General features: G+C 39.5%; 1 protein-coding gene across 6 annotated transcripts in view; it reads right to left on the minus strand.

The window, feature by feature from the left end:
• Nucleotides 1–22,694, minus strand: part of BTBD9 (BTB domain containing 9) — a 480,044-nt gene that overhangs the window by 119,037 nt on the left and 338,313 nt on the right. For all 6 annotated transcript variants that reach the window (XM_031667673.1, XM_031667674.1, XM_031667675.1 and 3 more), the window contains exon 8: nt 2,279–2,468. In XM_031667673.1, the coding sequence (XP_031523533.1) occupies nt 2,279–2,468 (190 nt within the window). The remainder of the gene's footprint in view (nt 1–2,278; nt 2,469–22,694) is intronic.

The following is a 22,694-nucleotide window of genomic DNA, read 5'->3' on the forward strand; positions in this document are numbered from 1 at the left end:
AAGGTGGGGTGTTATTTGCTATTCGACGGAAGTTTATTTGTACATGTAGCTGATGTGGCTTGTCTCTTTCCCTTCCTAAGCACAAAGTAAGCTGATCTGGCCTGTGGTACAAACTCGAGGCTTCTCTATCTGTGATTTGTTGCCTATGCTACTCAGCCTGTAATGTGGCCCTTTATAAAAAAGGGTCAACAATTTTAATGAAGAATCCACAGTCTGAATTCTCCAAGAAACCCAGCATCAACTCCTTAGGGTGCCCTGGGGAACCAGCAAGCAGCATCAACTTCTGTGGCTATTAGCCTAAACATCCATAAACCTTTGCTTATTAGAATATTAGCACCTTATTTTTTGTGCTATTTCTTTCTTTATATATACTGACTTTAAAATGAGAACAGGAAACAACAAAGTAAATGTGGTGGAACATTATGGGGGAAAGGCAGTCATGTCTTGCCAACACCTTTACTCCAGGAGGGCTAAGATATACATATACATATACGCATACATACACATATACATATACATATACACACATACATAAATATATAAACATTATATGTTTTCATTAGCCCTTCGGAGACCTTCTTAGAATGTTAAAAAAAAAAAGAAAAGAAGAGAAAAGAAAAAGCAGCTTAAGACCCAATGGCAATCTTGAACTAAAAGTATAGTCATGCACTGCATAATGAGATGTTTCAGTCAAGGACGAACTGCATTTATGATTGTCTCATAAGATATAATGCAGCTGAAAAATTCTTATCGCCTAGTGACACCATAATGTCGTAGCACTATTACTTTATTTAAAAAATTCAGTGTTGGCTGGGCGCCGTGGCTCATGCCTGTAATCCCAGCACTTTGGGAGGCCAAGGCGGGCCGATCACTTGAGGTCAGGAGTTCGAGATCAGCCTGGCCAACATGATGAAACCCCGTTTCTACTAAAAATACAAAAATTAGCCAGCTGTGGTGACAGGCACCTATAATCCCAGCTACTTGGGAGGCTGAGGCAAGAGAATGGCTTGAACCTGGGAGGCAGAGGTTGCAGTGAGCCAAGATCACACCATTGCACTCCAGCCTGGGTGACAAGAGTGAGACTCCATCTAAAAAATATATATATATATACACACACACACATACACACACACACACACACACACACAGAGTAGCCTAAGGGTACAATGTTTTCAAGTCTACAGTACAGTAATGTCCTAGGCCTTCACATTCACCCATCACTCACCAACTGACTCACCCAGAGCAACTTCTTGTCCTGCAAGCTCCATTCATGGTAAGTGCCCTACACAGGTGTACCATTTTTTATCTTCTTTTTTTTTTTTTTTTTTTAATTGAGATGAGATCTTGTAATGCTGCCCAGGCTGGTCTCAAATTCGTGAGCTTTCAAGCGATCCACCCACCTCTGCCTCCCAAAGTGCTGAGATTACAGGCATGAGGCACCATGCCCAGCCACCATTTTTTATCTTGTATATTATATTTTTATTGTACCTTTTCTATGTTTAGACATGTTCAGATACACAAATACTTACCACTGTGTTACAATTGCCCACAGTCTTCAGTACAGTCACATGCTGTACAGATTTGTAGCCTAGGAGCAACAGGACATATCATCTAGTCTAGATGTGTGGTAGGCTATATACCATCTAGGTTTGCATGAGGATACTCTATGATGTTTCCACAGTGACAAAATTGGCTGACAGTGCATTTCTTACAATGTTTCTCTGCCATTAAGCAATGCATGACTGTATATCCTCTGAGGGATATCACCAGTCTCACCTTTAAAAATTATATAATCCTATAAAGCAGGCAAGGTTAAAGTTCCCTTCTTAAAACAAAAAGGAACAACAAAAAGCCTAAGCACAAAGATCACTAAGATTGTTCAGAACCAGATCTCGAATTCAGATCTGTTTGGTTCATATGTAATTAATTAAAGTTGAAAATGATTTTTTCATTCTATATAACTATCTTGACATTATCCTGTAAGTCTCTAACCAATACAAATTGAGACTGGAAAAGGACATAAGTCACCCAGGGAGAAGCCTCTTGTCTAGTTCCTCCATGAGTCCAACTTCAGTGTACTGCCCCAGCGGAAAATCCAAACAAGCACCCCATATCTTGTTGTTGTCCCTTCCTTCGGCTCCCACTCCTTTCTTGATATTTAGAGCAAAGAACAGTACAATGTCTTCACTGAAGTTATTAGGATTATCATTTTACCAAAATACGATCTATATGTGTATCTTCCATTTTAAAACTTATGAATGAGGAGGAATCTTCTTACCGTATTGACCCAATCATGTATGGCTGTGCTAGTTGAACCACAATCGCACCACTTCCTAGCTGGTGACATGTGTAGCCAGAATCCCAATCATAATTCTTAGTGTCCCCATTCAGCAAGGCATTTCGGCTCCGACTGACTCCTTCAATCACGCTGGCACAATCAGCAATTGTTGCAACGTTCTCCATGGGAACTGTGAATCCAAAAACAAGATTTGGCATCAGGATAAGAGAAGCCAAATATATCTCGATAGTGTGCTCAGAACAAAATTAATTAATTGCTATCTCAAATCAATGATAAAAGAAAAATTAGAACATTTGGATTAATACATTTTCCATGCCAAGTAGCTTTAAAAAAAAAAGTTAAGCCCAGTGGGCATGGTGGCTCACACCTGTAATCCCAGCACTTTGGGAGGCTGAGGTGGGCAGATCACTTGAGGTCAAGAGTTTGAGACCAGCCAACATAGTGCAAATCTATCTCTACTAAAATAAAAAAAATTAGCCAGGCGTGGTGGCATGTGCCTATAGTCCCAGCTACTTGGGAGGCTGAGGCAGGAGAATCGCTTGAACCTAGGAGGCAGAGGTTGCAGTAAGCCAAGATCGCATCACTGCACTCTAGCCTGGGTGACAGAGCGAGACTCGTCTCCAAAAAAAGAAAAAAAGAAAAAGCAAGGCATAGAAAAACACAGGCTATGTATTCATTTATACAAAGTTTTCAACAAAGTCAAAACTAAAACATACTTTGTTTAGAGCTATATACATAAATGCAAAACTAAAAACGGCATCTAGGAAATTAATACAGAAAATTAAAAATAGCGGCCGGGCGCGGTGGCTCACGCCTGTAATCCCAGCACTTTGGGAGGCCGAGGCAGGCGATTCACGAGGTCAAGAGATCGAGACCATACTGGCCAACATGGTGAATCCCCGTATCTACTAAAAATACAAAAATTAGCTGGGCGTGGCAGCACGCGCCTGTAGTCCCAGCTACTCGGGAGGCTGAGGCAGGAGAATTACTTGAACCCGGCTGGGAGGCAGAGGTTGCAGTAAGCAGAGATCGTGCCATTGCACGCCAGCCTGGCAACAGAGTGAGACTCGGTCTCAAAAAAAAACAAAAGAACAAAAGAAAAAAATAAAATTAAAAATAGCTTGGGAAGAGGGAAGGGGAAATTTTGGAAGGTTCCCCCTCCCACCCCGCACCAAAAGGTCTAAATATTAATTGGGTCAGGCACAGTGGCTCATGCCTATAATCCCAGCACTTTGGGAGGCTCAGGAGGGCAGACTGCTTGAGTTCAGGAGTTCAAGACTAGCCAGGACAACGTGGTGAAACCCCATTTCTACCAAAAATACAAAGAATTAGCCAGGTGCACGTCTGAGGTCCCAGCAACTCGGCCTACTGAGGTGGGAGGATTGCTTGGGCCTGGGAGGGAATGGTTGCAGTGAGCTGAGATCATGCCACTGTACTACAGCCTTAATAACACAGTGAGACTCCCTCAAAAAAAAAAAAAAAAAGCAAAAACATTTTAATTGATTTTATGTCTAATAAATACTGGTTTTATTCTATATCTTAAGCTAGCTAGTAGGTACATAGGTATTTGTTTTATTAGTAGTTTCTAAGCTGCAGATATTTTATCTATTATTCTGAAAGTCTGTTTAAAGAAACATGTTAAATTCAGAATTTTGAAACTCACATAATAGGAAAGCGATGCAGGACCTGGTACCAAACCCATTTCAGAATATACAGTTGCCCTCAGCCATGATTCATTTCTTTTTTTGTCTACTATTCTGTGCATTGCAACATATATGCTCTTCCCATTGTTCATGAACTGCTGCATCTTAAAAACCCAGCTGTTCTGGTTTTGAGTCTCTCTCTCTCTATAACTCAAGTCTACATCAACCTGCTCATTTATAAAAGTCAAGAACTTCCTCAAAATGATGGATGCTCACTATGATGTAAATTCTCTAAATACTGAGAAGAGAATAAAAGGTAAGGGCCTTTTAAGTCCCCTGGGACCTTTTCTGTGCATTTAAAATAAAAACCTATAATTTTCTTCAGACATTTAAGCTATTTAACCAAAACCTACTTACATTCAAGGTTTGTAGCTTACATCAGATAATTTAAAAGTAGACTGGAAAAGAAAAAAGTAATTTTACATATATCTTCTATGCAACTCATTTATTTTCCAAAGTTGGACATGTTTGTACTTAAGCCCTCATCTCGTATGCCTTCACTAATTGCTTTGCTCTCTGTAGCTGAGTAAAGCCACCCACAGAGAAGAAAGGAAGGGAGAGGAGGGAGAGAGGATGAATTTTTCTGGTGATGAATTCCTTGATTATGAAGCTTAATTCCAAAGCAACAAGCAAAAACACTGGTGAAATTACCTGTAAGGACAGTTTCCTGGCAGAGAAGGAGCTCAGAGAGAAGCTCCCTGTGACTTTGGAAAGAAACAGAAGTGGACTATATTTAGAAGTTAAGTTATGGTACTTCTATCTCCTGGAAAAAGGGCAGTATTTGATTTCGAAGAGAGAACGAAAGGAAGTGGTATAAGATGTACAGTAAATTGGGCGGACACATAACACTGTAGACAGGTTATGCTGCAGCAACTTACAGGCCCCTACTCTCTCAGTGGCTTAACACAGCACACATTTGTTTTTTCACTCACCCTATGTATTCTACAACGATCAGCCAGGAGGCTCTGCTCATTGTATCACTCTGGAATCCCAGTGACAGAGGCTTCATATTGACATGTGCTTCCCAAATCACAGCCACAGTGGGAAGAGAGTAAGCTGGGCACAGGCTCTTAAAACTCTTCCCCAAAAGTAATACATGTCACTTTGCACATATTTCATTGTCTAAGACAAGTCACATGGCCTTACCTAACTTCAAAGGGGACTAGAAAGCACAACCCTGCTGTGTGCCTGGGAAAAGCTCCAGGGAGAAAAAATGGAGTATTTGGTGAACGACATTTAATGTCTACCACAAACATTAAGGCTGGATGAAAGAGCATTCAATGGACAGGTACATCTGGTCATCTGTTTCAAGTACATAAAGTATTTCAGTGTATGAATATTCTAAGAGTTATATATCTATTCTCTTGCTGAGGGACATTTAGATTGTTACCATTGTTTTCTTTGCCATTACAAAGATGTCTTCTTATATTCCGGGTAAGAGTTTCTTAAAGGAATACTTAAGATTTCTATGTATGTGGAAGTGGAATTAGACTCATGACTACGAGTTAACTTCAACTTGCCTAGATATTGCCAAATTATTCACCAAAGTGGTTGTAAAACTTTATACTCTCTCCTTGAAGAGGCCCTTCACATCCCTTGTAAGTTGGATTCCTAGGCATTTTATTCTCTTTGAAGCAATTGTGAATGGGAGTTCACTCACGATTTGGCTCTCTATTATTGGTGTATAGGAATGCTTGTGATTTTTGCACACTGATTTTGTATCCTGAGACTTTGCTGAAGTTGCTTATAAGTTTAAGGAGATTTTGGGCTGAGATGACAGGGTTTTCTAAATATACAATAATGTCATCTGCAAACAGAGACTTTGACTTCCTCTCTTCTTATGAATACTCTTTATTTCCTTCTCTTGCCTGACTGCCCTGGCCAGAACTTCCAACACTATGTTGAATACGAGTGGTAAGAGGGCATTCTTGTCTTGTGCTGGTTTTCAAAGGGAATGTTTCCAGCTTTTGCCCATTCAGTATGATGTTGGCTGTGGGTTTGTCATAAATAGCTCTTATTATTTTGAGATACGTTCCATCAATAACTAGTTTACCGAGAGTTTTTAGCACGAAGGGGTGCTGAATTTTATCCAAAGCCTTTTCTGTATCTACTGAGATAATATGGTTTTGTCATCGGCTCTGTTTCTGTGATGGATTACGCTTATTGATATGCGTATGTAGAACCAGCCTTGCATCCTGGGGATGAAGCCGACTTGATCGTGGTAGATAAGCTTTTTGATGTGCTGCTGGATTTGGTTTGCCAGTATTTTATTGATGATTTTTGTGTAGATGTTCATCAGGAATATTGGCCTGAAATTTACTTTTTTCTTTCTTTTTTTTTTTTTTGAGATGAAGTTTCGCTCTTGTTGCCCAGGCTGGAGCGCAGTGGCGAGATCTCAGCTCACTGCAGCCTCCACCTGCCCGGCTCAAGCAATTCTCCTGCCTCAGCCTCCCAAGTAGCTGGGATTACAGGTGCCCACCACCACGCCCGGCTAATTTTTCTGTATTTTTAGTAGAGACGGGGTTTCACCTTGTTGGTCAGGTTGGTCTCAAACTCCTCAGGTGATCCACCTGCCTCAGCCTCCCAAAGTGCTGGAATTACAGGCATGAGCCACCACGCCCGGTTGAAATTTTCTCTTTTTGTTGTGTCTCTGCCAGGTTTTGGTATCAGGATGATGCTGGCCTCATAAAATGAGTTACAGAGGAGTCCCTCTTTTTCTATTGTTTGGAATAGTTTCAGAAGGAATGGTACCAGCTCCTCTTTGTACCTCTGGTAGAATTTGGCTGTCAATTCTTTTGGTCCTGGGCTTTTTTTTTTTTTTTTTTTTTTCCTGGTTGGTAGGCTATTAATTACTGCCTCAATTTCAGAATTTGTTATTGGCCTATTCAGGGATTCGACTTCTTCCTGATTTAGTCTTGGGAGGGTGTATGTGTCCAGGAATTTATCCATTTCTTCTAGGTTTTCTAGTTTATTTGCTTAGAGGTGTTTATAGTATTGTCTGATGGTAGTTTGTATTTCTGTGGGATCAGTGGTGATATCCCCTTTATCAGATTTTTTTTAATTGTGTCTATTTGATTCTTCTCTCTTTTCTTCTTTATTAGTCTGGCTAGTGGTCTATCTATTTTGTTAATCTTTTCAAAAACCAGCTCCTGGATTCATTGATTTTTTGAAGGGTTTTTCGTGTCTCTCTCTCCTTTAGTTCTGCTCTCATCTTAGTTATTTCTTGTCTTCTGCTAGTTTTTGAATTTGTTTGCTCTTGCTTCTCTATCACTTTTAATTGTGATGTTAGGGTGTCGATTTTAGATCTTTCCTGCTTTCTCTTGTGGGCAGTTAGTGTTATGAACTTCCCTCTAAACACTGCTTTAGCTATGTTCCAGAGATTCTGATATGTTGTGTCTTTGTTCTCATTGTTTTCAAAGAACTTATTTATTTCTGCCTTAATTACATTATTTACCCAGTAGTCATTCAGGAGCAGTTGTTCAGTTTCCATGCTGTTGTGCAGTTTTGAGTGAATTTCTCCACTGCTCAAGGAAATAAGAGAGGACACAAACAAATGGAAAAACATTCCATTTGTTTTTCATGGATAGGAAAAATCAGTGTCGTGAAAATGGCCATACTGCCCAAAGTAATTTATAGATTCAATGCTATCCCTATCAAGCTACCATTGAATTTCTTCACAGAATTAGAAAAACCTACTTTAAATGTCATATGGAACCAAAAAAGAGCCTGCATAGCCAAGACAATCCTAAGCAAAAAGAACAAAGCTGGAGGCATCACTGCTACCTGACTTCAAACTATACTACAAAGCTATAGTAACCAAAACAGCATAGTACTGGTACCAAAACAGATATATGGACCAATGGAACAGAACAGAGGCCTCAGAAATAATGCCACATATCTACAACCATCTGATCTTTGACAAACCTGACAAAAACAAGAAATGGGCAAAGGATTCCGTATTTAATAAATGGTGTTGGGAAAACTGGCTAGCCACATGCAGAAAACTGAAACTGAACCCCTTCCTTATACTTTATACAAAAATTAACTCAAGATGGATTAAAGTCTTAAATGTAAGACCTAAAACCACAAAAACTCTAGAAGAAAACCTAGGCAGTACCATTCAGGACATAGGCATGGGGAAAGACTTCATGACTAAAACATGAAAAGCAATGGCAACAAAAGCCAAAATTGACAAATGGGATCTAATTAAACTAAAGAGCTTATGCACAGCAGAAGAAACTATTATCAGAGTGAACAGGCAACCTACAGAATGGGAGAAAATTTTTGCAATCTATCCATCTGACAAAGGGCTAATATTCAGAATCTACAAGGAACTTCAACAAATTTACAAGAAAAAAAAAACCCATCAAAAAGCAGGCAAAGGATATGAACAGACACTTCTCAAAAGAAGACATGTATGTGACCAATAAACATACGAAAAAAAGCTCATCATCACTGGCCATTAGAGAAAAGGAAATCAAAACCACAACGAGATACCATCTCATGCCAGTTAGAATGATGATCATTAAAACGTCAGGAAACAACAGATGCTGGAGAGGATGTGGAGAAATAGGAACACTTTTACACTGTTGATGGGAGGGTAAATTAGTCCAACCATTGTGGAAGACAGTGTGGCAATTCCTCAAGGATCTAAAACCAGAAATACCATTTGACCCAGCAATACCATTACTGGGTATATACTCAAAGGATTATAAATCACTCTACTATAGATACATGCACACATATGTTCACAGTAGCAAAGACTTGGAACCAACCCAAATGTCCATCAGTGATAGACTGGATAAAGAAAATGTGGCCGATATACACCATGGAATACTATGCAGCCATAAAAAAGGATGAGTTCATGTCCTTTGCAGGGACATGGATGAAGCTGGAAACCATCATTCTCAGCAAACTAACACAAGAACAGAAAACCAAACCCCGCATGTTCTCACTCATAAGTGGGAGTTGAAGAATGAGAACACATGGACACAGGGAGGGGAACATCACACACCAGGGCCTGTCAGGGGGTGGGGAACTAGGGGAGGGATAGCATTAGGAGAAATACCTAATGTAGATGACGGGCTGATGGGTGCAGCAAACCACCATGGCACGTGTATACCTGTGTAACAAATCTGCATGTTCTGTACATGTATCCCAGAACTTAAAGTATAATAAAAATAAAATAAAATAAAATTTTGTGCCAAAAAAAACAAAAAACAAAAAAAAAAAACTTTATACTCTCATTTAATTGCTCCACATCCTCACCAACTCCTGGTAATGTCAGACAAATGAGTGTGAAATGGGATCTCAATGTGATTTTAGTTTTTAACTTTTTTGTTAGGTGAACTTGAACCTTTTTTTTCCTCTGGAATCATTCTCAATTTCTCTTCTGTAAACTGTCTATTTTTATCTTTTGCCTATTTTTCTATTATCTTTTTAATTGATTTTCAGGATGCCAGGCTTTTATAGGTCAATTTATTGAGTTGAAACATTTAATCTTTTTATGACTTGTGCTTTTCCCTTTTCAAAAGAATTTGATTATTGTTGTTGTTGTTGAGACACGGTCTCATTCTGTCATCCAGGCTGGAGTGCAGTGGTACGATCACAGTTCACTACAGCCTTGAACTCCCAGGCTCAAGCAATCCTCCTGCCTCAGCCTCTCAAGTAGCTGGGACCATAGGCAGGTGCCACCATGCCTGGCTAATTTTTTAATTTTTTATAGAGACAAGATCCCATTTTGTTGCCCAGGCTGGTCTTCAACTCCTGGGCTCAAGCAATCCTCCGCTTCAGCCTCCCAAAGTGCTGGGGTTATAGGCATGAGCCACCATGCCTGGCAAACTTTTCCTTTCTTGTTTATAAGTTCTTTCCTATACCAAATTCATAAAGATATTTTCCTAATTTTCTCCTAAAAGTTCTCAATTTTTTTCTTTTTATGTTTAGTTCTTTAATCTATTCAGAATTTAGTTTTAGTATGCTTTGAGATGGGGATTTTCATCTTTTATTTATAAATATGACTACTTTCCCCAATAGCATTTAATGAACAGCCCATCCTTTCCCCCATTAATTTATGTTACTTTAGTGACATATGAAGTTTTTGTATATATTTGCATCTCCATTTAAGATCTGTATTCTGAGGCTGGATATGGTGGCTCACACCTGTAATAATCCCAGCTCTTTGGGAGGCAGAGGCAGGAGGAGCATTTGAGGCCAGGAGTTTGAGACCAGCTTGGCAAACATGGTGAAACCCCATCTCTACTAAAAATGCAAAAAATAGCTGCATGTGGTGGTGCATGCCTGTAATCCCAGCTATTGGGAGGTTGAGGCAGGAGAATCGCTTGAACCCGGGAGGGTAAGGTTGCAGTGGGCCGAGATCACGCCACTGCGCTCCAGCCTGGGCAACAAAGCAAGACTCTGTCTCAAAAAAACAAAAACAAAAAAAGATCTGTATTCTGTTTCATTGGTCGATTTGACTAGCCTTGTGCCTTTACCATGCTGTCTGAATTACCATAATTTTAAAGTAATTGTAAATCTTAGTTAGCTGTCTCCTCCCCCTCCTTTTCCTTCTCTTTTTTCTTTTACATTATCATATATTCTTGGCCCTTTCAGGAAAATTTTTCATTTTGTTTAAGTTTTCAAACATACTGGCATCCATTATTTCACAGTATAGCTCTTTTTCATTCAAAATGTTGTTTATTATACCTTGCCCTTTTTTTTGTCCAGTTCTATACAGGTTTGTCTATTTTATTAGTGCTCTTAAAGAACCAATGTTGGTTTTGTTGATTCTTTTCTTTCCTATTTTACTAAATTCCTCTCTTCTCTTTATTATTTTCCTCCTCCTGCTCCTTTGGATTTATTCTATTTTTTCCTAACTACTTGAAATGAATGTTTAACTCACTAATCTTTTTCTTTTCTAAAAAATGTATTTAAAGCTAATATAATATTTTACTTCTAACTCCTGTTTTACCTTTATAATTAAGTTTTGATACTTAGTGTTTTGAAGAGTACCAGTCAGGTGTTGTGTAGAACGTCCCTCAATTTGGGTTTGTCTGATATATAGTATTTTAAAAGTTAATCATTTCTAAATATTTTATAATTTCCTTTATCATTTTTCCTTTGACCCACGAATTATTCAGAAGTACGTTTTCAACTTTCTAAATATCGTTTTTCAAGTTATCTTTCTGTTACTGATATTTAATTAAACTGCAATGTGGACAAAAAACTGTGGTGTGTCTGATGTGACTTCGTAAAATCTTAGATTTACTTTGTGATCTAGTACATGGCTAATTGTTATTAATGTCTTTTTTTTTTTTTTTTTTTTTTTAAGACAGAGTCTCGCTGTGTCGCCCAGGCTGGAGTGCAATGGCGCGATCTCGGCTCACTGCAACCTCCACTTCCTGGGTTCACGCCATTCTCCTGCCTCAGCCTCCTGAGTAGCTGGGACTACAGGCGCCCGCCACCACTCCCGGGTAATTTTTTGTTATTTTTAGTAGAGATGGGGTTTCACCATGTTAGCCTGGATGGTCTCGATCTCCTGACCTTGTGATCCGCCAGCCTCGGCCTCCCAAAGTGCTGGATTACAGGCGTGAGCCACCACGCCCAGCCCTTATTAATGTCTTATATGTGCCTGAAAAGAATGTATGTTCTCTAATTTGGGGGTTGTATGGTTCTATATATATTTATTAGATCAAACTTCCCAATTGTATTATTCAAATATTTATATGCTTACTGATTACTGGGAGATGTTTGTTAAAATCTCCTGCGGCTGGGCGCGGCGGCTCACGCCTGTAATCCCAGCACTTTGGTAGGCCAAGGTGGGCGGATCACAAGGTCAGGAGTTAGAGAGCAGCCTGCCTGGCTAACATGGTGAAACCCTGTCTCTACTACAAATACAAAAATTAGCTAAGCATGGTGGCGGGCACCTGTAATCCCAGCTACTCAGGAGGCTGAGGCAGGAGAATCGTTTGAACCTGGGAGGTGGAGGTTGCAATGAGCTGAAATTGCGCCACTGCACCCCAGCCTGGGCGACAGAGTGAGACTCCGTCTCAAAAAAAAAAAAAACTCCTGCCATGACTATCACTATAGATTTGTCAGTTTTTCCTTACAATTCTGTTGATTTTTGCTTTATGTATTTTGAGACCATATCATCATGTACATCATTTTAGAAATTATATCTTCCTGGTAGCTTGAACCTTTCATCATTATGTATTATTGTTCTTTATTCTTAATAATGTTTTTGCCCTAAAGTCTATGTTGTCTGATGTCAAGTAACTATAACACCTTTACATTGTCTACTATTTCCTTAGTATCATGTCACTTTCTATTTTTCTGGTCTCTTGTAAATAACATATAACAGATTTTTAAAAGATTCAGTGTCCTTAACTGGCAGTGTCTTTTAACTGGCAGATTTACATGACTCACATTAATTGTTATTACTAATTTATTTGAACTCGCTTTTATTTTCTATTTACATGTTTTTTCTTTGCTGTTTCCCTTACCTTTCTGCCTATTCTGCTCCAGTTTTCGAATGAATGGGTAGATTATTTCATTTCTCCTACCAGTTATCCCAACTGATTTGGTTTGGAAGTTATATATACATATTACATTTTTATCCTTTTACTTCTCTTACATTTTAGGCAAGCATACCAGATTTAGTAATGCCTAAAATTAGTAATTATATATCCCTTCTCCTGACCAAAAGACCTTAACACATGTCTGCAATTAAAAATATTCTTGACACATAATATTTGTACATATTTGTGGGGTACAAGTGATATTTTGTTACATGCATAGAATGTACAATAATCAAGTCAGAGTATCCCTCACCTCAAGTATTTGTTGTTTCCATGTACTGAGAACATTTCATGTCCTCTCTTGAAGCTATTCTAAAATACACAATACATTGTTATTAACTGTAGTCACCCTACTCTACTATCAAACATTAGAACTTATTCCTTCCATCTAATTGTACGCTTGTACCCTTTAACCAATCTCCCTTTATCCCTTCACCCTTCCAAGCCCAAACACACAAAACCTTCCCAGCCTCTGGTGCCTATTATTTTACTCTCTACCTCCATGAGATCAACTTTTTAAGCTCTCACTTATGAGTAACAACATATGATATTTGTCTATCTGTGCCTGGCTTATTTCACATAACATAATGACCTCCAGTTCCATCCATGTTGCTACAAATGACAGGATTTCATTCTTTATTATGGCCAAATAGTATTCTGTTGTGTATATAAGTAACATCTTTATTCATTCGCCTATTGATGGGCACTTAGGTTGATTCTATATTATTGCTATAATTGAATTGAACTATAGAACACCCTGCTGTTGTCTGCTGGAGAACTGCTTAATGTGAGGGAAAACACTTGCCCTACACACATTTTGGTGACTGCAAGTGTGTATGTTAACTATTTAAGAAAAGAGTAAGTGTTTGTTGTTTTTCTAATATATATATCAACAAACGTCAATCTCACAAAGAAAACTGGTTAAGAAGAACAAGTGACAGAAAAATACATAGAAAACAATGCCTTTTATATTGTTTAGTGACACATACATATGTGATGAATTAGAAAGGAAAGCTAGGGAATAGTAGACACTAAAATTCAGATTAGTCGTTACCTCTAGGTAGGAACAGAGTGGGGATGCAATTGGAGGAGGAACACACAAAGGGCTTCAAAGGTTTCATGATGTGCAGTTTCTTTTCTTTTTAAACTGACACATAATTGTACATATTTATGGGGTACAGTATGATGTTTCAATATATGTATACACTGTGTAAAAATCAAATCAGGGTCTTCAGAACATATCATCTCATACATTTAACATTTCTTTGTAGTGAAACATTCAAAATCCTCTCTTCTAGTTATCTTGAAATATACAGTACAACACTGTTAACCACAGTCACCCTACTGTGCAACAGAACACCAGAACTTATTCCTCCTCTCTAACTGTAACTCTGTACCAGTTGACCAGTTTCTCCTTACCTCCCAACTCTTCTCAGCCTCTGGTAACCACTACTCTACTGTCATAGCTATGAGATCAACTTCTTTACACTTCACATATGAGTGAGATCATGCAGTGTTTCTCCTCCTGTGCCTGGCTTTCTTATTTCATTTAACTGTCTCCAGATTCTTCCATGTTGCTGCAAATGACGCATTTCATTCTTTTAATGGCTGAATAATATTCCATTGTGTGTGTGTGTGTGTATATATATATATATCACATTCTCTTTATACATCCATACACTGATGGACACTTAGGTTGATTCTATGTCTTGGCTATTGTGAATTATGCTGTAATAAACATGGGAGTGAAGATATCTCTATCACAGATTTCATTTCCTTTAGATATATACCCAGTAGTGGGATTGCTGGGTCATATGGTAGTTTTATTTTTAGTTTTCTGAGGAACTTCCATACTGTTTTCCACAATGGCTGTACTAATTTACATTACCACCAACAGTGTACAAGAGTTCCCCCTTTCTCCACATCCATGCCTGCATTTGTTATTTTTTTGTCTTTGATACCACCCATTCTAATTTGGGTGAAGTAATATATCACTGTGGTTTTTATTTGCATTTCCCTTATTAGTGATGCTGAGTATTTTTTCACATACCCACTGGCCATTTGTATGTCTTCTCTAGAGAACTATCTATTCAGATCTTTTGCCCATTTTCCGTTGGATTATTTATTTATTTTGCCATTGAGAATATTCCTTATATATTCTGAATATTAACCCCTATTCAGATGCATACTTTGCAATAGATTCTCCCATTCTGTAAACTGTCTATTCACTCTTTGACTGTTGCCTTTGCTGTGCAGAAGCTTTTTAGTTTTGTATAATCCCATTTATCTATATTTGCTATTGCTGCCTATGTTTTTGGGGTCTTATCCAAAAAATTCTTGCTCAGACCGATGTCATGAAGCATTTCCCCCATGTTTTCTTCTAGTAGTTTTATTGTTTCAGGTCTTACTTTTAAGTCTTTAATTCATTTTGAGTTTATTTTTGTATAGGTAACATTCTATTTCTTAGGCTGCATGGTGAGTAGGCGAGTGTTTCTGCTCACCAAACTTTACATGTATTGTATTTATGTTCTTTTGCGCATATGGAATATTGGTTTTTAAAAAGTTTCATACATCTTAACACTGTTTTTATGAAAACCAGAAAGATGGCAAGCCTCTGAAAGTATAAAACCTTTTATGATTATGCTGAGTGCTGATATCCTCTGTAGACAGCTTGGTCTCACCAGTTGTCTCTGTTGACTCTGTGTTAGTTTGTCAGTTTCCACCTACGCTATGCCTTACTGCTTCACAATTTTATCTCTAGGTAATCTCATTCAATTAGAGCATCAATATCACAGACTATCACAAAATCATTACTGATATGCTTTCAAGCTCTTTGGGGAAAAACGGCTGGGATCAGCACTCAGAATTCCTTTTCTGCAGACACATTTACAAATGGATTTGTTAAACAGATTATTTCTGTCTCTAACGTATTTTCTAAGTTGGTAATATCTAGTAATACCATCCTTTGGCCCTCTGGAATCTTGAGGTGGTCTAAAATGCTGCTACATTAAAGAATGTTGTAGCTGGGCGTGGTGGCTTACATCTACAATCCCAGCACTTTGGGAGGTCAAGGTGGGAGGATTATTTGAGGCCAGGAATTTGAGAACAGCCTGGGCAACAAAGGAAGACCCCATCTCCACAAAAAATACAAGACATGGTGGCACATGCCTGAAGTCCCAGCTACTCAGGAGGCTGAGGCAGGAAGATCACTTGATCCTCGCCTGGGCAACAGAGTGAGACCCTGTCTCAAAAACAAACAAACAAAACCAGAATTTTGTCTTTTTAAGAAGGAATTCTTACAAAAGTCTTATGGCATAAAAAAGAAGGAAATAGGCCGGGCGCGGTGGCTCAAGCCTGTAATCCCAGCACTTTGGGAGGCCGAGGCGGGTGGATCACGAGGTCAGGAGATCGAGACCATCCTGGCTAACATGGTGAAACCCCGTCTCTACTAAAAATACAAAAAACTAGCCGGGCGAGGTGGCGGGCGCCTGTAGTCCCAGCTACTCGGAGGCTGAGGCAGGAGAATGGCGTGAACCTGGGAGGCGGAGCTTGCAGTGAGCCGAGATCGCCACTGCACTCCAGCCTGGGTGACACAGCGCGAGACTCCGTCTCAAAAAAAAAAAAAAAAAAAAAAAAAAAAAAAGAAGGAAATATATATATATATATATATGTGTGTGTGTGTGTATATATATATGCTCGTGAATAGCATACTATTGTTTCTACTTTGATCTCAATGTAATTATTCATTAATGTTTATTAGTCAAAGTATGGATCTACAAAAGGAGCCCAACAGAGACACATACAGACACACTCCACACACTCACACATATGTATATATATCCGTGATATATATGCATATGGATATGTGTATATCAGTGAAATCTACCCCAAGTCCTAAATTTCCTTTCAAGAAACAGCTTTTACTAGAAATCAACTAGCAATTTGATAATCAACTCTACTATCTAATTCATAAGGCAAAACATCAAAAGGCCAGGCATGGTGGCTCATACCTGTAATCCCAGCACTTTGGGAAGCCAAGGTGGGCGGATCAGGAGGTCAAGAGTTCAAGACCAGCCTGGCCAACATAGTGAAACCCCATTTCTACTAAAAATACAAAAATTAGCTGGGCATGGTGGTGGGCACCTGTAGTCCTAACTACTCAGGAGGCTGAGGCAGGAGATTCACTTGAATCCGGGAGGCAGAAGTTGCAGTGGGCTGAGACCATGTCACTGCACTCCAGCCTGGGCGACAGAGCAAGGCTCCATCTCAAAAAACAAACAAACAAACAAAAACCAAAAAACCAACATCAAAAGAATACCACCTCTCTTAATTCTTTTTTTGTTTGTTTGTTTATAAAGACAGGGTCTCGCTATGTGGCCCAGACTCCTGGGCTCAAGCAATCCTCCCACCTTGGCCTCTCAAAGTTCTAGGACTACAGGCATGAACTACCGTGTCTGGCCTTCTCTTAATTCTGATTCCTACTTTTTGCTAATAAGTCAAATTAACAGTATAATGACCAAATGATGCTGACACCTGGAAGGAAGAAGAAAAGGACCTAAAGCACAAGCCCAGTGGATTTACCTTCTGTAAATCACCAAGATGAGACAATCATTTTAGCACTGTCCCACTTCTTGATATCCAAATCAGTACTTCAAACTGACCTGACCTGACAACCAGAGATTCAGAATGTGAGTTTCATAAGGGAAGGAACGGTTTTGTTTTGTTTTTTTTCCTGCAGCTGTATTCCCATTGCCAAGGAACAATGCCTAGCACATGGTAGGCGCTCAATAAATATTTGCTGAGTAAATGAATCAAAGCTAGAAAACGATGCCTATGTAAGGTTGTGGTGCTTAACCTTGCTTAACATAGTTCCTTACCAAAGCTAAGAAAATCTAAAAGTTACTGAATAAAGCAGAAAAAAATTGCTTTATCAGTGGAAGTTTTCTTAGAAAAGTAAAATATGATCAATCTCTGGGTCTTGACCTAAACATTAAAAAGAAAATAAATATGCCCATGGTAGAAGAGTTGCTATCTAAGCACTACCAACACCTTCTGTTTCTCAACTTCTCCTCTAAAAGTCTGCCCCACATGCAGAAAGTTTGGTCACTCATGGTAGACTAAACTATTTTTTGATGGAGAAAACATTCTGGGGGGCAAAAGTGAGAAGAATGTAGATAACAGTGTAGCTTTTAAAGTCTATAAAAGGTTATCGTTTTTGTATGTTTTGTTTGTTTTTGAGATAGAGTCTCACTCTGTTGCCCAGGCTGGAGTGCAGTGGCATGGTCTCGACTCACTGCAACCTCCGCCTCCCAGGTTCAAGCGATTCTCCTGCTCAGCCTCCGATGCATGCCACCACACCCGGCTAATTTTTTTTACTTTTAGTAGAGATGGGGTTTCACCATGTTGGCCAGGCTGGTGTCAAACTCGTGACCTCAAGTGATTCACCTGCCTCGGCCTCCCAAAGTGCTAAGATCACAGGTGTCAGCCACCGCGCCTGACCCTTAAAGACTATAAAAGGTCTTTTATGCCCAAGGGGGAGAAATGTCTGATTTAGTCACACTTACAATAGTTGTGACAGATGTTTGTCCCAAATGTCACCATTGGTTTACTAATATACATAAGCCACATCCTCCATTTCAGCAGGGAATAATTTTGTTATGAATTTTTCTTTCTAGAAACACAAACCTCAGCCTACCTAGTTGGACTGCCTTAAACAATTACTCAATGGTTTGAATAAGTTCTGTGGTCTTTTTCACTGGGAAAAATTAGAGAGTGATTCTATATCTGAATGCAGCACACAGAAGGTTTCATACTGTTTTTCTTCCCAGAGGGACTGGGCCACTCCCCATTTTGAATGTTCATTATCATCTTTCATATGCGTCTGATAAATTTATTAAAAACACCATCTGGATGGGACTCAGCTTTCTGCTGTATTTCTAGTCTTCCAGTTTCCTCCCTTGTCCCACTGGAATTTCTGCCCCAATTTGTGTCACTTTGTTTACAAAATCATGCTGCCAAAACCCAGTGTCTTGCGTCTGTCACTTTCTGGTGTTCCTTTGCCATCCTTCACCTATATCCCTATTACAACAGCCTGTGCTAGGAGCAAAAGGCAAAGGGGAACCGCCTGGACAGAAATTACTTTTCCCCCTCTGTACACATAGCAATTCTGCTCAGACAAATTTAATTTGCTGCTTCTGAATGCAAAAGTTGCATGTTAACAAAGTGTATACATTTTGCAAAGTGTATGAATATTGGAATGATTCAGACTGCAGGGAACTGCAGAAAAAGTGATCTGAAAACAATTTTACTGCTCTCTGTTCTTACATAGCACCAGGGGTGGCCAACGACTTGCCAGTAAATTTAATTCAGGAGTAATAAATTTTTTAAAAGGCAGTATTACTTCAGTAGGACATGACCTGAGGGCCACCTGTACCAGCTATATTTAAAGATAAGACTGACATGTTATTTAACTGTCTCCAGAGATCACCTTTGAGAGGTGGGGAAAAAAGCCCACTCGAAGCAGATTTTGTAAAAGGAAATAACACTTAGCAGTTACAGAGTACTGTCATCTTCAACAACTGTGCTCTGTTGGGCTTTATTCAATGTTTCCCTGGCTGTTTTCACTACAAAATTGTTTTCTAACAGCACAGTGGTTCATGCTGCAAACGAATGGTTAATAATCTCAGAGTAGATGATTCTCTGTTGCCAAGATTTTCATAGAGATACAAAGCATTTCCTGTTTAAGAAGATAACCATTAGCTTAAGCTCCTATATAGATATCCTCCCACAGACACTCCTTTTTTAAAAGGGGAAAACACACTAGTGGCCTAGCCCCAGGCCTACACGGGAGTTTGTTGCTGATCAGGCAAGCTTCTAACCCAACTGTAATCCAACCTTCTGTCAAATTATTCAAAAGGAAAAAATATCCACAGCTGTTCTGTCTTAACAGCTGTAAAAGAACAATAGCTAATTAGAGAACAAGCCCATCTTTCTTGGAAACCATCAAAAAGCTGTAAAAATTTATTCTACAACACAGGCACTTAAGTTACATTAATTCCTAGTTTTATCTATCCGGTTAAGAAAATCACTTTTCAATCATATATCACATTATCAAAGAAAAACCATGGGTTATATATGGCATATAATTTTTAAGCTTTTCCTTTCCCAAAGTTTCCCTCAGCTGCTTCTGAGAAGGCTGCTTCTGAACACACTTCCAGAAGATTCAGTCCTGACCACCTCTCCACACCCGTGGGTGAAGCCCATGGGTAGAAAACAGGCCATGCCTTTTGAAAACTGGAGCCCCTTTCCCCTAATTGATTTTTCCTTCTTTTTTTGCTTTCTATTTTGTCTGTTTAATTAGCACTAATCTCAGTATTCTGATCTTTCCTGTTCTAGCTCCAATTTTTACATTGCCAAGGTTGCCCAAATCACATCTTAAGATTATAAGGGCTCCGAAAATCATGCTGAGTCCATTTTACCCAGTGATAAGAAGACGTTAACACCTCCCTAAACTTCAGATATGTTCCCCTCCACCTCTTGCCCCTCAAACACATGCAAATTTTAGGAAGCTATAGCTCTAAACACTTCAGAGGAAGTGGCCTGCTTTCTAGAAGATGAGAAATCAGAGATGGTTAGGTGAGGTGATGTGGCAACAGTAGATCTCAAATGTACAAGTTCACCAGGATCAGTGAATTTTCTCTCTCTCCTCACACTGAGGCCTTTGAATGAAAGCACATTCCAAAAATAACTGTATGGTTTACTCTCTTATGTGTAGTTTGACAATCCTGTAGTTTAAATGCTGGAGGTTTTAGCTGAGAAAATCAATTCAAAGGCCTTAAAGAATCAAGCATCAGATGTTAGCAGCAATAACCACTGCAGTGTATCAAAGAGGGATTCACTCTGAAGGTGAGGCCTTGAAATTGAGGACAGAGGCATTTCCAGGTATAAAGAAAAAAGATACCCCAAACATCCAATTCTGTGTTTGAACTAACAGGCAATATCTCTGTGGGTGATTTTTTATTCTTTCCTCCGGACATAACTTGTCAGGGAAGAGACTTTACATCCACACTGTAAACATACAAGTGATTTATACAAACACAGGAAAAGGAATAACCAACATACAAATAGTCACTTAAACTGGTTTTGCAAGTTTTCAAAACGATTTCTCAAAAAAATTAAGAAGTTTTAATATAAAGGGCATCTTTTTCTGTGAGTAGTATCGTAAGTTTCACATGAATTTATTTTTCCTTCTTCTTTAAAAGATGTTCAAATTGTTGCAGGATTCCTAGTTAAAATCAACAGAGTTTTGTTTTGTTTCTGTTTTTTTGAGGCGGCTCTCGTTCTGTCGCCCAGGCTGGAGTACAGTGGCATGATCACGGCTCACTGCAGCCTCGACCTCTCACAGCAATGAGGTGATGCTCCCACCTCAGCCTCTGGAGTAGCTGGGACTACAGGTACACGCCACCAAGCCTGGCTTTTTTTTTTTTTTTTTTTGTAGAGACAGGATTTTGCCATGTTGCCCAGGCTGGTCTCAAACTCCTGAGGTCAAGCATTTCTCTTGCCTCAGCCTCCCAAACTGCTGGGATTACAGGCCTGAGCCACTGCGCCTGGGCCAAGTGAGTTATTTTTGTACCACACTACGAAATAAAGGGCCGTTTAAAGGGTCGTCGGGTCACAGCAATTTCATGACTCAAATCAGAGATGTCACCACAGCTTGGGAAATATTTCTCATTCACATTGAACAGAGAACAAAGGATATGCAAAAGGTTGTTAAAAATTCCACAAAAAGGCCAGGCACAGTAGCTTACACCTGTAATCCCAGCATTTTGGGAGGTTGAAGTGAGTGGATCACCTGAGGTCAGGAGTTTGAGACCAGCCTGGCCAACATGGTGAAACCCCGTCTCTACTAAAAATACGAAAATTAGCTGGTCATGGTAGTAGGTGCCTATAATCCCAGCTACTTGGAAAGCTGAGTCAGGAGAATCGCTTGAATCCAGAGGCGGAGGCTGCAGTGAGCCGAGATCATACCACTGCACTCCAGCCTGGGTGACGGAGTGAGATTCCATCTCCAAAACAAACAAACAAACAAAACAAAACACACACACACACAAACACACACACACACAACCCACAATGAAGTGGTGGTTTATTTAATACCATTTTTTTTTTTTTTTTGAGATGGAATCTCTCTCTGTTGCCAGGCTGGAGTGCAGTGATGTGATCTCGGCTCACTTCAACCTCTGACTCCCTGGTTCAAGTGATTCTCCTGCCTCAGCCTCCCAAGTAGCTGGGATTACAGGTGCCTGCCACTACGCCCAGCTAATTTTTAGTAGAGACGGGGTTTCACCATGTTAGCCAGGATGGTTTCAATCTCCTGACCACCTTGGCCTCCCAAAGTGCTGGGATTACAGGCATGAACCACTGTGCCCAGCCTATTTAATAATTTTTTAAAAACGATCCTTTAATAAAGAATAAAGTAGTAGCCTTTTTTTTTTTTTAAGCTAGTGGCTGTATCTGGTTCAAACAGTAACATTTCTTTAAAACGCATCAATAACTACAAAATTTGATTTTTTTCTAAAAGTAGTACTAACAGTGAGATGTTTAACATTAAATGGAGCTGGGTATGTTATAGAGAAAATGTCCCCATCAGATCTGTGGCAAGTATGCTCCTACAATCCCACTTTGGCCGAATCTTCCTGCCAGAGCCTTTAGAGGCAGAGAGAAAAAGGTGAGACATTAACAGCAAATCAAGTATGTTTGTACCCTCACAAACCATCCTTGATTGAGAGAGAGGTGTGAGAAGGAAAGAATCTCTGCAGATCTCATGAAAGTAAGACTGGAATGTAGAAGAAACACACCAGGGGGGAAAGGGAGTACGAACTTCTGAATACTGCATTCAGAATTAAGACTCCTTAAACCACAAAGGGTGCCTGAGGGAACAACTTGTCCCACTGAGCACTCTCAGTTCTACCCTGCGGCACCAGTCCAGGCCTGTGGGTAAATTGGGCAAATCCCTGAGTGTGAAGGACGACTCCTGAGCTGTGAACTTGGAGACCTGGGGCAGTTTGGCTTCAAAGGCAGCCAAAGTCTGCCAAGTCACCTGGAATGACCTTAATCAGA

This window comes from Papio anubis, chromosome 6, assembly GCF_008728515.1.
Source record: "Papio anubis isolate 15944 chromosome 6, Panubis1.0, whole genome shotgun sequence".
In the NCBI taxonomy this organism is placed as follows: domain Eukaryota; kingdom Metazoa; phylum Chordata; class Mammalia; order Primates; family Cercopithecidae; genus Papio; species Papio anubis.